Here is an 11658-nt window from a genome sequence, read left to right on the forward strand (position 1 = left end):
ATTTGGAATCCTATCATGGACGAACTGCAGTTTTCTTTAATTACACACTGGAAAGGCTAAATCCATTGATCCTATGCCTGAAACTCGAGCCACTATTACCCTTTCAATGTTTCTCCGTAGCTACTCTTAAATATTGAATCAGATTTTTCATATCTCACTGAGCCAGTTGATAAACCACAGAGCATTCAACCTCCACCACAAAGACCACTTATTTGTTCCAAAACATCACCAACCTCTGGCATAGCCCACCTGCTGCTGAAATTCTCATATGCAATTGTCCACTCCAGATTCAACAATTCCAACATTCTCTTGGCCAGGTTCATTTTCTCTACCCATGGCTAATGTTAGCTTATCTAACATTCTGCTGCTGCACCCTACCATCCACCAGCTTATCAGCATTACTGACCAGTTCTTTAACTATTCCAATGTAAAACTTGCATTCTTTTGTTCAGATGATAGGAGTGAGACAATGAAGAGTGTCTCCCTTCTGCCTTTGTAAGCTCCCTCAGCCCACCAATCCCTGCCACAGGCATTTTGTTTTGCTATTGTTGGGCTTTAGAGCATCTTATTTCAATATTCAACCATTTGTAGTAATAACTGCAGCTGCCAAATCCTTATGGCCTGAGATTCTTCCTAAACCATGTTCATTTCATTCTCTGTACATCAACCGATTTCATTCTCTGTACATGTTATAACAGCTCCTCTTTAATTTTTCATTTGATTACCTCTCTCTTATCTCCTTTAGCTCATCATCCACTTTTGCCTGATTATACCTCTATGGTGCGCTAGATTAAAATGGAAGACTTACATTCATGAGGACAGAATCCATATTTTGAATCTACATCAAAATTGTAGGTTGTGGAACACCAAGGGAATCCATCACTACGGCCATCGGTAGTGCAGCTTTTGTATTCCTTCCCATTGAACAAAAACGGAAATTTGCAAAATGCACCTTCTGCATTCCCAAACCTTGCTTTAATAACTGTAAAATACAAAGTACAGACTCATACAGCATTTACAGTCTATTTCCACTAATGTTCTAAAGTAGTTATTATATTGTAATTTATCATTCATATTAGCTGGTACTAAATAAGTCATTTTATGGATGGCAGTATCAGCTGTGAAATTTATAGATTTACAGACCATAAATGCATACAGATTTTCCCCAAGTTTAAAAATGGAGCACACCTGATAATCATGAAATAATGAAGTTTCAGAAGTGAGCAACTGTACTCTTAAACTTATGTAAACACAATCTGCAGATCCTCAAACACACACAGAATGCTGGAAGAACTCAGCAGGAGAGGCAGCAGCTATGGAAAGGTTAAACCGTTGATGTTTCAGGCCGTGATCCACCTGAAACATCATCACATTATTGCTTTCTAGACGCGCTTCTTGACCTGCTGAGTTCTTCCAGAGCTCTGTGTGTGTTACTCTTAAACAATTAAGTTACAGTCAAAATTATGAGTGTAAATTAAATAACTTGCAAAATATTTTGTCTTACCAAATTTCATATTCATTTACTAAATTAAGATCAAATTCTACATGAATAATCAATGAGTAAACTGAATAGACCCCAGATTAACCAATGAATACAAACCTCGTCCTTCGCCCAGTGTCCATAATTCATCATCGTCAAAGTGAGAATCTCCTCCAAGGCCCTTTGCTGGGGCAAATGCATGTGCCAGGAGCCCATCCTTCCCATCAAACGGGTATCCATCACCATGTTCTGGATAAGGTTAAAATTATACTGCAGGGTGAGAGCCCACATTGATCATCTTTGATTATAGATCAGTTTTTCATTTTTGGTCACCCCAGAAATGCTCAACTCAGTTGTTATTATCACACTCTAAAAGTCAAATTACAGCATCCCAAAAGAGTTACATGGCATTTCTCTTTCTTTTAGTTTCATGATTATTTTTACAATATTAAAAAAAGTGTTCTTTTTGATATTGAACTCTCCTCAATATTGAAGGTAAAGAGATTTAGCTGATAACACCGCAAGCGCAGAATGAATTTGAAACATGCTTTAATGCACTGCAAATAAATTTAAGTATGTTTTCAAATGTGAAGGCTTAACCAGGTGTTTACTGTACTTAGTGGGTCAAAAGCACTGATATCCCAGAGTGTCATTTTATATGTTTTTGTCAGACAAGTACCTCATTTGCCTATAATTCAGCATTGTTAAGATGGTAATGTGATTAAAAATCTTTGTTAAGAAACAGGGATTCCATCTTTGGAGATGTGCAAAATCTACAGAGGACATTTCAAAACTCTGGAAAAGTACCATGTTTGTTTTAAATCTGCAGATTTCCCCAGTTGCACTGGTGAGAACAGGCAAAGCAGTGTCAGTGTCCTTACCACTCCAACATCGAGGCACTGTAAAAGCTTTGGTGGGTGGGCCACATTGTCCATTAACCTAGCACCAGATTCCTGAAGCAAGTACTCCTCCTTTCATCACTGTCACCATGTAGTCACAGTCAGCACCTCCACAAAATGCTCTGGATGTGCTTGTCACTGAGGTATTCAAACATCAGCTCCCTAACCTCTACTTCCCAACCTTTTTTATGTTATGGACCCCTAATGACTGTAGACCCCAGGTTGGGAACACCTGATTTAATAAGGACAAGGCAGCTAATACATGGGAACATCAGCAAGAGCAAGCTCCCCTTCAAGCTACCCACCATCCTGATTTGTAAATGGTATCACCATTTCTTCATTGTATCTGTGACTACACCTTGGAACTCCCTGTCAAAAGCAGTGTGAGGCTAATGTCACCAGATGGGCAGGAGTTTGAGACTGAAGCTTGGGGAGGGCCAAAAAATGCTGATCTTGCCAGTGATACCCTCATTCACATCCTAAAATAAAAATAAGTAAGAGAAAACTTTTATTCTGAGGTCTATCACAGCCGGTGATGCAGTGCTAGCCGAAGCGTACCGGAGTGCGTCTGGCACATCTTCAAGAAAAGAGCCAAAATAAACAAGCTGATTCATTAGGTGCCGCCCTGGGTGATTTGAGTATCTCAGAAACTGCTGATCTCCTGGGATTTTTACACGCAACAGACTCTGGAGTTTACAAAGAATGGTGCCAAAAACAAAAAACATCCAGCGAGTGGATTTAACAAGATCCTTTCACTCACAGAACAGCCACTCGCTGGATGTTTTTTTTGTTTTGAGCGTAAAAACCCCAGGAAATCAGCAGCTTCGGAGATACTCCATTCACCCTGGGTGGCACCTAATTAATTAGCTTGTTTATTTTGGCTTTTTTCTTAAGGGTGTGCCGGATGCGATCTGGCGAGTACTGCACCCCTGATCACAGCCAAAGATTTCTACAAGGGACAAGAAAATGCTTCAAGTCTGCTGTTAAGATCTTCCAGAAAAAATTAACTTTGCTACTGACTGGTGGGAATTACTGTCCCACAGCCACTCAAAATGGAGGAGCATTCAAGCAGACGAGTATCTTCAGTTTCGATGAAAGGAACGTGGAAAGTGTAAGGAGTGCAAAACATCTCAAACGTTGCAATATTAGTGACAGGACTGTACGCAACTTTACCGTCCAAATGAAACTGGACAGACAGGAAGTGTCAGTGGGGGGAACACTTCGGCAACAAAGATCGTAATTGTGCAAGTTTCGAAGTCACTATGGAAAGGAATAAGTTTGGTCCTCACATTACCAAATTGAGGAAGGCTGATTTCAAAAACATAAGGGCCTAGCGAAAGTAAATAGGGAACAGATGCTTGCAGGTAAAATGACATCTGACAAGACTCCACCTTTCAAGAGAGTTAATGGAGTTCAGAGCCAGAATATTCTGCTATTGTGGAAAGGCTAAGATTTAAGAAATGTTGATGACAAACAGCACTGAAGGTTTGATCCAGAAAAAAACAGCATTTGAAAGGTACAGTTAAGTGGAATCAATCTGAGTCTTGTGAGGATATAGACAGTGTAGAAGACTTAAAGGATTTATGAGGGCAAAACAAGGGCATGAAATATCTTAAGCAGGTAGGACTGAGGAGAATACCAAGACATTCTGTAGCAGGAGCAAGAGAATAGCCAAGAAAAGAGTGGGCCTACAGAGGTAATCTGACAGACTATAATCTGTGCATGAAATCAACGAGTGTAAACACTGTTCTAACTGAATACTTGTTAACTATATTCACAAAGCAGTAGGAAATGGAAGATAATGAATTCAAAAAGGGAAATGTTGATAGTGGTTTCTTAAGGTTGTCACAGCCAGAGTAGGTACTGGGGATAAGTTCCCTTTACCTATTAAATGCTCCCAATAGTGTGCATCTCAAATAGCCTCTGGCAACTGAGTCTAGTTCCTGGCCTTCACATGTAGCCTAGCTACTAAGCCTGTTGGAACTAACAGGACGAGGGGCAAAGAGAGGTTACTGGTGCCTTAAAACCAATCACTTTGAGCAGATGGGGCATGTCAGCTGTAGTTGGCAGCTCATCTAGGAGAAGGAAAACTCTGATCTCAAACCTCTTCTGCCCTGCAACTATACCAATTCATGGGGAGGGCTTTGGGAGTAAACTCCAAGGAAAAGTCTGCAGCTAGAGCTCCTAAGGCAGTCCAACACTGAGGTCAACACTGACTGGTAACTCTTATGATGCTATTGTGGTCAAACTGTATTGATCTCTGCCTCTCCTTTACATTCATCAGCTGCATGGAGAGGGGGAGCATGCTGCATGGGCAACAGCTTGCCCTCCATAACAAAATGCCCTGCCTTGCATACTGGCTTGCCTATCATGTATACAGCTAAGACGCAATATATATGGTCCTATATATACATGGTCAATCCTGACCAACACAGGGTCTCATGTTGATAATCTGGAGCATGTCAGTATTAGGACAGTAGATGTGTTAGGTGTCCTGGAACAAGTAAGGGTGGATAAATTTCTTGAGCCAGATGAGATATATCCCAGGATGCTATGGGAATCAAGGGGGGAGATAGTTAAGGACCTGACAGAGATTTTTGCATCTTCATTAGCACAGGTGAGGTATCAGAAGATTGGAGGTAGCTAATACTGTTTCTTTATTTAGGCAGGACAGCAGACATAGGTCAGGTAACTACAGGTTGAGGAACTTTTTTGCCAGTGACAAGAAAGTTATTTGAGAAACTTTAAAGGGATAATATTAGTATACATTTAGAAAGGCAGAAGCTGAGCAGAGAGAGTCAACATGGCCTTGTGAGAGGGAAATCCCATCTCACTTATTTGATTGAGCTTTTTTGAGGAAGCAATTAAGAATGAAGAAGGCAAGAGTGTACACATTGTCTTCATGGATTTTAGTGAAATATTTGACAATATCCCACATGGTAGTTAGACTCAAAGATCAAAGCACATGGATCCAAGGTAATCTGGCTGAAGATCCAAAGTGAATTAAGTGAAAGGAGACATCGGGAGATGGCAGAATTACACTTTTTTGATTGGAAGCCAGCGACAGCAGAGGTTGATGCTGTAATCTTTGTTGCTTGTGATATATATTAGCCACATGGACGTGAATGTACTGGATATGACTGGTAAGTTTGCAGATGACATGAAACTTGATGGTGAGATGGATAGTAAGGCAAGTTTTCTCAAGCTATAGCAGGATCTAGATCTGATGCAGTGTTAGGTAGAAGATTGGCAGATGAATTTTAATCTTGACAGGTGCGAAGAAAAGCATTTTGAGAAATCAAATGGAAATAAGACATAGACAGTAAATGGTGGAGTGCTAAGGACTGTTGATGAAAACTGGAAAGCTTGGCAATTCAAGGCCAAAGTTCCCTGAATAAGCAGATAAGATGACAAAGAATGTTGATGTCATGTTTGCCTTCACAGATAGGGGCATATATTATAAAGTTAGAATGTTACATTCCACCTTTGTAAGTATTATATGCAGTTCCTGTCATATCAGAAGGATGTGATTGCTCAAAAGAGAGTCTGGCGAGATTCACCACGATATTGCTTAGACTGGAGAACTTTCGTTACTGGGAGAAATTGGAACAGAAAAAGCAGAGAGGGGACAGAGGCATACAAAAGTATAAAGGAAAGATACTCAAAATCCTTTTTTTTCTACTTGCGAAGTATGGCTTTAGTTGTCCTGAAGGGAAGTTTCTGTTGATAAGCACAGATTGATTAATATCTGGACCAAGCTGGCGGAGGCCAGTACAAACACTAAGAGGCAGTTAGACAGACACTTGAATAGGCAAAGTTAAAAATAATGCAGACAAGAGGCTTTGCTGTAAATGGCTAAGAGTTCACATGGATCTGGTGATCCAAAACTCCTGTTTCTGTGCTGTTCAACTCCCTGCCTCTAAAATCAAGCACCACCTGTGGATAGCACAATAGACCTTCCAGCCACATTGGACCTTTGATTTGAAATTGAAGTAAATCATCCTGAATTCTGAGGGACTGAGGAAGAAGGAGTTAAACATCCCACTTTGATTTTTATCACCCACTTGCCAGGCAAATTAACATCCCCTGCTGCACCTCTGCTTTATCTCAGGCTATTTTTGTTAACATTATCTTTCAGATAAGATTATTGATTCAAAAGGCTGAAGACATTCTAAAAGGAATGCTTTGCTAACTTTGGTAAGATCAAACAAACAGAGAAATTAACTTCTACTTACCTTTCATCTATTGTCAGCTAATAGCAAAATAGAATTACTTGGTTTAACACTTTTGGACTCTTACAGCTCTTCGGCCCACTGAATCTTTGCTGGTCATCAAACACCATTTACATTAATCCAATCTCTCACTATCTTATCAATGCCACCCCACTCTAATTCTCGTCCCTTGCCCCATAGATTCTACTTATCACCTAGACACTGAGGGACAAGACAATAAATAATTTTTTTGAAATGTGGGTGGAAACAGGCCAACCCAGAGAAACCCATGCAGTCACATGCAAACTCCACAGACAGTAATGGAGGTTAGGACTGAAGTAGGCTGCTGATGCTGTGAGGTTGTGCTGTCATTATTGTTGAAGTATTTTCCTGAAGAGAAAATTTTAAGTGATGATTTTAATAACACATCCAAAAAGAAATTTGTGTTACGCCAACCATTAATACTAATGAAAATTACCAAGTAGTTTAGGATTCACACAACCAAATTAATTGAGCTATTTCTTAAAAATGTAATTTAGAGTTCATTAATTGTCTTCATGATTGGATGGAAATAAAAGGGTATAATATATTTTTTGATTTCACTTGTGTGAACTAAAGACCACAAAACCTCAGGAGTTTTCCTTGTTCAACTCCCGAAGTAAGTTAAGACTCAATGCAGCCAATTGTGGGAATTCCACAATCGCCTCCTTAAAGATGAAACTTCTGTTTTTCTTACAAAGAGGTTAGGGACCTTCTACATAGGTAATTTCTCCACCTGAGAATAGACTGGGACCTAAAAAGTGATCAGTATACCTAGGCGATTCTCAGTAGCTTCCACCAATGTTTTCCAAGTAACTTTGCTCCGCCAAAGAAAACAAAATGTTTAATAAAATAGTTAATTATTTTTATCATGAGGATGAAGAAGAATTTAGTTGCAGCTGGCTTGGACTTTTGTTTCTCCTTCTAATGTAATCAATGGGGCAATCTGTTGGTAGTGATACAACTGGTATGTACCAGCTGCCAGTATGTACCATTATGTCCTCCTGTTCACAATGAGGTGAAATCCCAATGACAAGAGTTGGTATTGCGCAGAAGGCCTAAACCATGCCATTTCATCACGATTACATTGAGAAATGCTGATTCAAACATTTGCTAAATGAGAAGAGTTGTATAAATACTTCCATTACAACTCTTTCAATTTGAAGTAGCTTTAAGAGGAAGCATCATTTAAAACTCCCTTTTAGATATCTGGATGTGACCTTTTCAGTATCAATGTTGCGCATTAAAAACACAGTTTTGATTTATCACCCCTCTTTCAAGAGTTGTTTCGGTTACAATGAAAATAATGTTACCCCAGCGCCCAAAGTTGATCATGATGTCCGCGTCACCATCGTAAACCCTTGAAAATTTCAGTGGCGTGAAGTCACTCCACACCTGAAAAGCCCGAGCAAAAGCATCATCTACTGTTTCTTCATCCAGATCTTGAGTGTAGCCCAAAATCCTGAGAGAAGAACCAAGAGATGTTAAATTAGAATGAACTAATTGCTATGCAGAACAATGATAATCAAAACATTTCTACCAACCCTTATGATAATATATTTATCTCAACTAAATCTAAGCCTTTTTGGCATAATCAATGAGATCAAAGGATAATTTTGTTCAAGTTTACAAGATGGTGAATCAACCATTTTTTGGTTAGCATATTATCATGCATCTTTTTTGATTAGTATATTATCTATTAGATAATAAAATTTAGGAATATTCCAAAATTTAAAACTTACGTATGTTACTTTGCAGCCAGTTTGGAAAACATATAATTACAAGTTTGATTCCAAGCACATTTAAAAACATCTTACAAGTCATGTTCATTATTTAAACATGTGTGTAAATAGACACCTGCCTGTAAGTTAGTCTATTATTTTCCCATTTTGGCTTCTGAGGGAAAAAGTTGTAATTTGCTAAATCAGGAACTCCACACCGTGGCTTTTTCATCACATTTACTGTTTCCGAGTCCAGTTTTCCAGTTTGAGGCAGTCCAAAAAATTTCTGCATTTTCTTCAGTGTGTCTGACAACACCACAAGGTCACACCTTTCTTTCGGACAGCCATAGAATTTATTCAAGTATATCTGATGCAAAAACACAAGTGAATAAGTTTGAGAAGTTTGAGTGCATGTGTTTGTGTGGAAAATGAATGGTTATTGAGTAAAGTGGTACAGCATTACTTGGAAAAGCTAAGAATCTTTGACATCGTGCCATACATGAGGCTGCTAAACAAGATAAGAGCCTATGGTATTACAGGAAAGATACTAGCATGGATAGAAGGTTGGCTAACTGGCAAGACGCAAAGAGGGGGAGTAATGGGGGTCATTTCTGGTTGGCTACTGGTGATTAGAGGTATTCTAAAGGGGCTGTTACTTGGCCTACTTATTTTATATGTCAATGATCTGGATAACAGAATTGATGGCTTTGTGGCCAAGTTTGCAGATGATATGACGATAAGTGAAGATAGAAGCTTCAGTGTTGAGGAAGCAGAGCACCTGCAGGACTTGTTCAGATTAGGAGAATGGGCTAAATAGTGGCAGATGGAATACAGGGTAGGGAACTGTATGGACATAAACTTGGGTAGAAAGAATCAAGGCGTAAGCTGCTTTTTGAATGGGGAGCAAATTCAGAAATCAGAAGGTGCAATAGGACTTGCGAGACCTTGTGCAGGATTCCATAAATGTTAGCTTACATTTTAAGTCAGTAGAAAGGAAGGCAAATGCAATGTTAACATTTATTTTGAGAGTACAGAATATAAAAGGATGTAATGCAGACAATTTTAAGCCATTGGTCAGACTGCACTTGGAAAAAGGTGAGCAGCTTTTGGGCCCCTTATCTAAGAAAGATGTGTTGGCATTGAAGAGGGCCCAGAGAAAGTTCATGAGAATGATACTGAAAATGGAAGGGTTAACATATGAAGATCATTTGATAGCTCAGGGACTGTAATTGCTGGAGTTTAGAAGTATGAGAGGAAATCTCACTGAAACCTATTAAATATTTAGAAACATAGATAGGGCAGACTGGAGAGGATGCTTCCTATAGAAGGGGAGTCTAGGACCAGAGGACGCAGCCTCAGAATACAAGGATGTCCCTTGAGAACACAGATGAGGAGATAGTTCTTTAGCCAGAGGGTAATGAATCTATGGAATCCACTGCCAGAGACAGCTGGTCATTGGGTGTACTTAAAGCAGAAGTTAACAGGTTCTTGATTAGTAAGGTATCAACGGTTACATGAAGAAGGCAGGAGAATGGTGTTGAGAGGGATAATAACAGAGATATGATGGAATGGCAGAGCAGACTCAATGTGCCAAATAGCCTAATTCTGCTCCTGTGGTCTTATGGAGTCAACCTTGGACAATATTTACAAGCAATGAAACCGTTCAATGTCTTTCAAAGTATCGGATTAACTATTTTAGCTGGGATTACAATTTACAGTGTGGGTCACTAGATTGGGGATTGAGGGGAAAGGGGAGAGAGAGCCTTCATAATTCAGGCTGATTTGGAGTTAATAGTTTAACATTCTTCAAAAGTGATTCAATATTTATGGTTAATTAGGCAATTGAAAGTCAAGAAGTGTCCTTCCATCTCCACAAATAATATGCACACTGCACATCCAATGCTACATCTACTGGCGATTTGCCATCAGTCCTTACAATAAAAACTAAGATTCTTGAGCTTGAAAGATGCTAGTTTATTTGAGGTAAAACATATTGATACGGGGCTAATTCTGCTTTAATAATTTGAAATATATGTAATGGATAGACAAAAATAATTACAATAACATTTGCTCTGCAAAGAAAATTTTGAAATTACAATTTTGAAAGGAAATGTTTTTTTAAAAAATATGCTTTACATAAACAATAGAAGTTCCCATTATCTTTTTCCTTCTTGAGATGGCCGATTGTTGAAACGAACAGATGTTATCAAAGCCACATTATACTTTCACTTAAGAGACTTTGAACCAAATAATTCCTGAGCATACCAGATTTTTTTTACTTCGTTTTGGCAGCTCGTGGAAGCAAACGAAAACATCAGCCCAGCAAACTTTAAACGCCATTTGCGAGGCAACGGTGATAAAAAGTTAACTCCCCAACTTACAGTGGCTAGTTCCTGGTCTGTTTTCGTGCTGTTGTCACCTGGAAACTTCACTATGCCTGTCGGCGCCGCTACAGCCTGCCGGACCCCGATGGTGCAGAACAAAATTACTTGTAAAACTACACGGCAAAAATTGTTCGCTGCTTTGATGGTCATTTTCTTCCAATGAGAGGACAATTACTTAAACTCGAAAAGAAACGATCGTAGCTCTGAGATCCTTCACTGCAGAAAGGCAATGCTACTTTTAACTCAAGATTGCCATCATAAGATTCAGGGTACAGGACAACTATAACCGGTTACTTGCTCCTGTCGAGTCAAATACTTTGTACTTCCAGATGCGCAAACGCGATCAAGCCGCTGGGCAGAAAACTGGCGGAAGTAGAAAAAAAACTCACCGAAGGAAACGCAATTTCTGGCATTTGGAGCCTTGTTTTCCCTAGACCTTGTGGAAATCTGAAATGCACACATCTCCCAGATGAGAGCACTTCTGTCAGTACTTAAAATGTCTTCTACACAGCCGAATTTCTATTATATGTTCAGAATATATGGAAATAAAAGAGATGAAGCTATCAATGTGGTTTGGATTTTGTTTTTGCATTCCAATTAGGTGTTTTCTAGCTTTTCAGAGATAGCTGGTTTATATCTCGCAATGATATGCACTACTTTAACTTGTTGACAATGAAAAAAGGAGGACTTTTAAGCAAAATAAAACTACCGGATTCAATAATGAGTAGAAAATAAACAACAGATTTAAGTCATATGTCGACAACGTTGGATAGTTTTCAATGTCATTGGTAGAAACTTAAGCAAATCAGAGAATATTACAATACAGAAAAAATACTTTAAAATTATTTGAAGTTTAAAATAATTTCAAAAATAAATCTTAAATGCAATAAAGGTTTACAATTTTAAACTTAGAAGGTTGTGCAC

At 38.9% G+C, this 11658-nt stretch overlaps 1 protein-coding gene across 1 annotated transcript in view; it reads right to left on the reverse strand.

Annotated features, from left to right (window-relative positions):
* The window catches only part of mmp2 (matrix metallopeptidase 2), a 28922-nt gene extending 17859 nt beyond the window's left edge, over positions 1–11063 (reverse strand). The window contains exons 1-5 of the mRNA XM_059992814.1: positions 10732–11063; positions 8491–8717; positions 7943–8091; positions 1601–1729; positions 809–982 (exon numbers count right to left, since the gene is read on the reverse strand). Of these exons, the coding sequence (XP_059848797.1) occupies positions 809–982; positions 1601–1729; positions 7943–8091; positions 8491–8717; positions 10732–10884 (832 nt within the window). The 5' untranslated portion in view covers positions 10885–11063. The remainder of the gene's footprint in view (positions 1–808; positions 983–1600; positions 1730–7942; positions 8092–8490; positions 8718–10731) is intronic.
* Between the last annotated feature and the right edge of the window lie 595 nt (positions 11064–11658).

The sequence above is a fragment of the Hypanus sabinus genome, chromosome 17 (genome assembly GCF_030144855.1).
Source record: "Hypanus sabinus isolate sHypSab1 chromosome 17, sHypSab1.hap1, whole genome shotgun sequence".
Classification (NCBI taxonomy): Eukaryota; Metazoa; Chordata; class Chondrichthyes; order Myliobatiformes; family Dasyatidae; genus Hypanus; species Hypanus sabinus.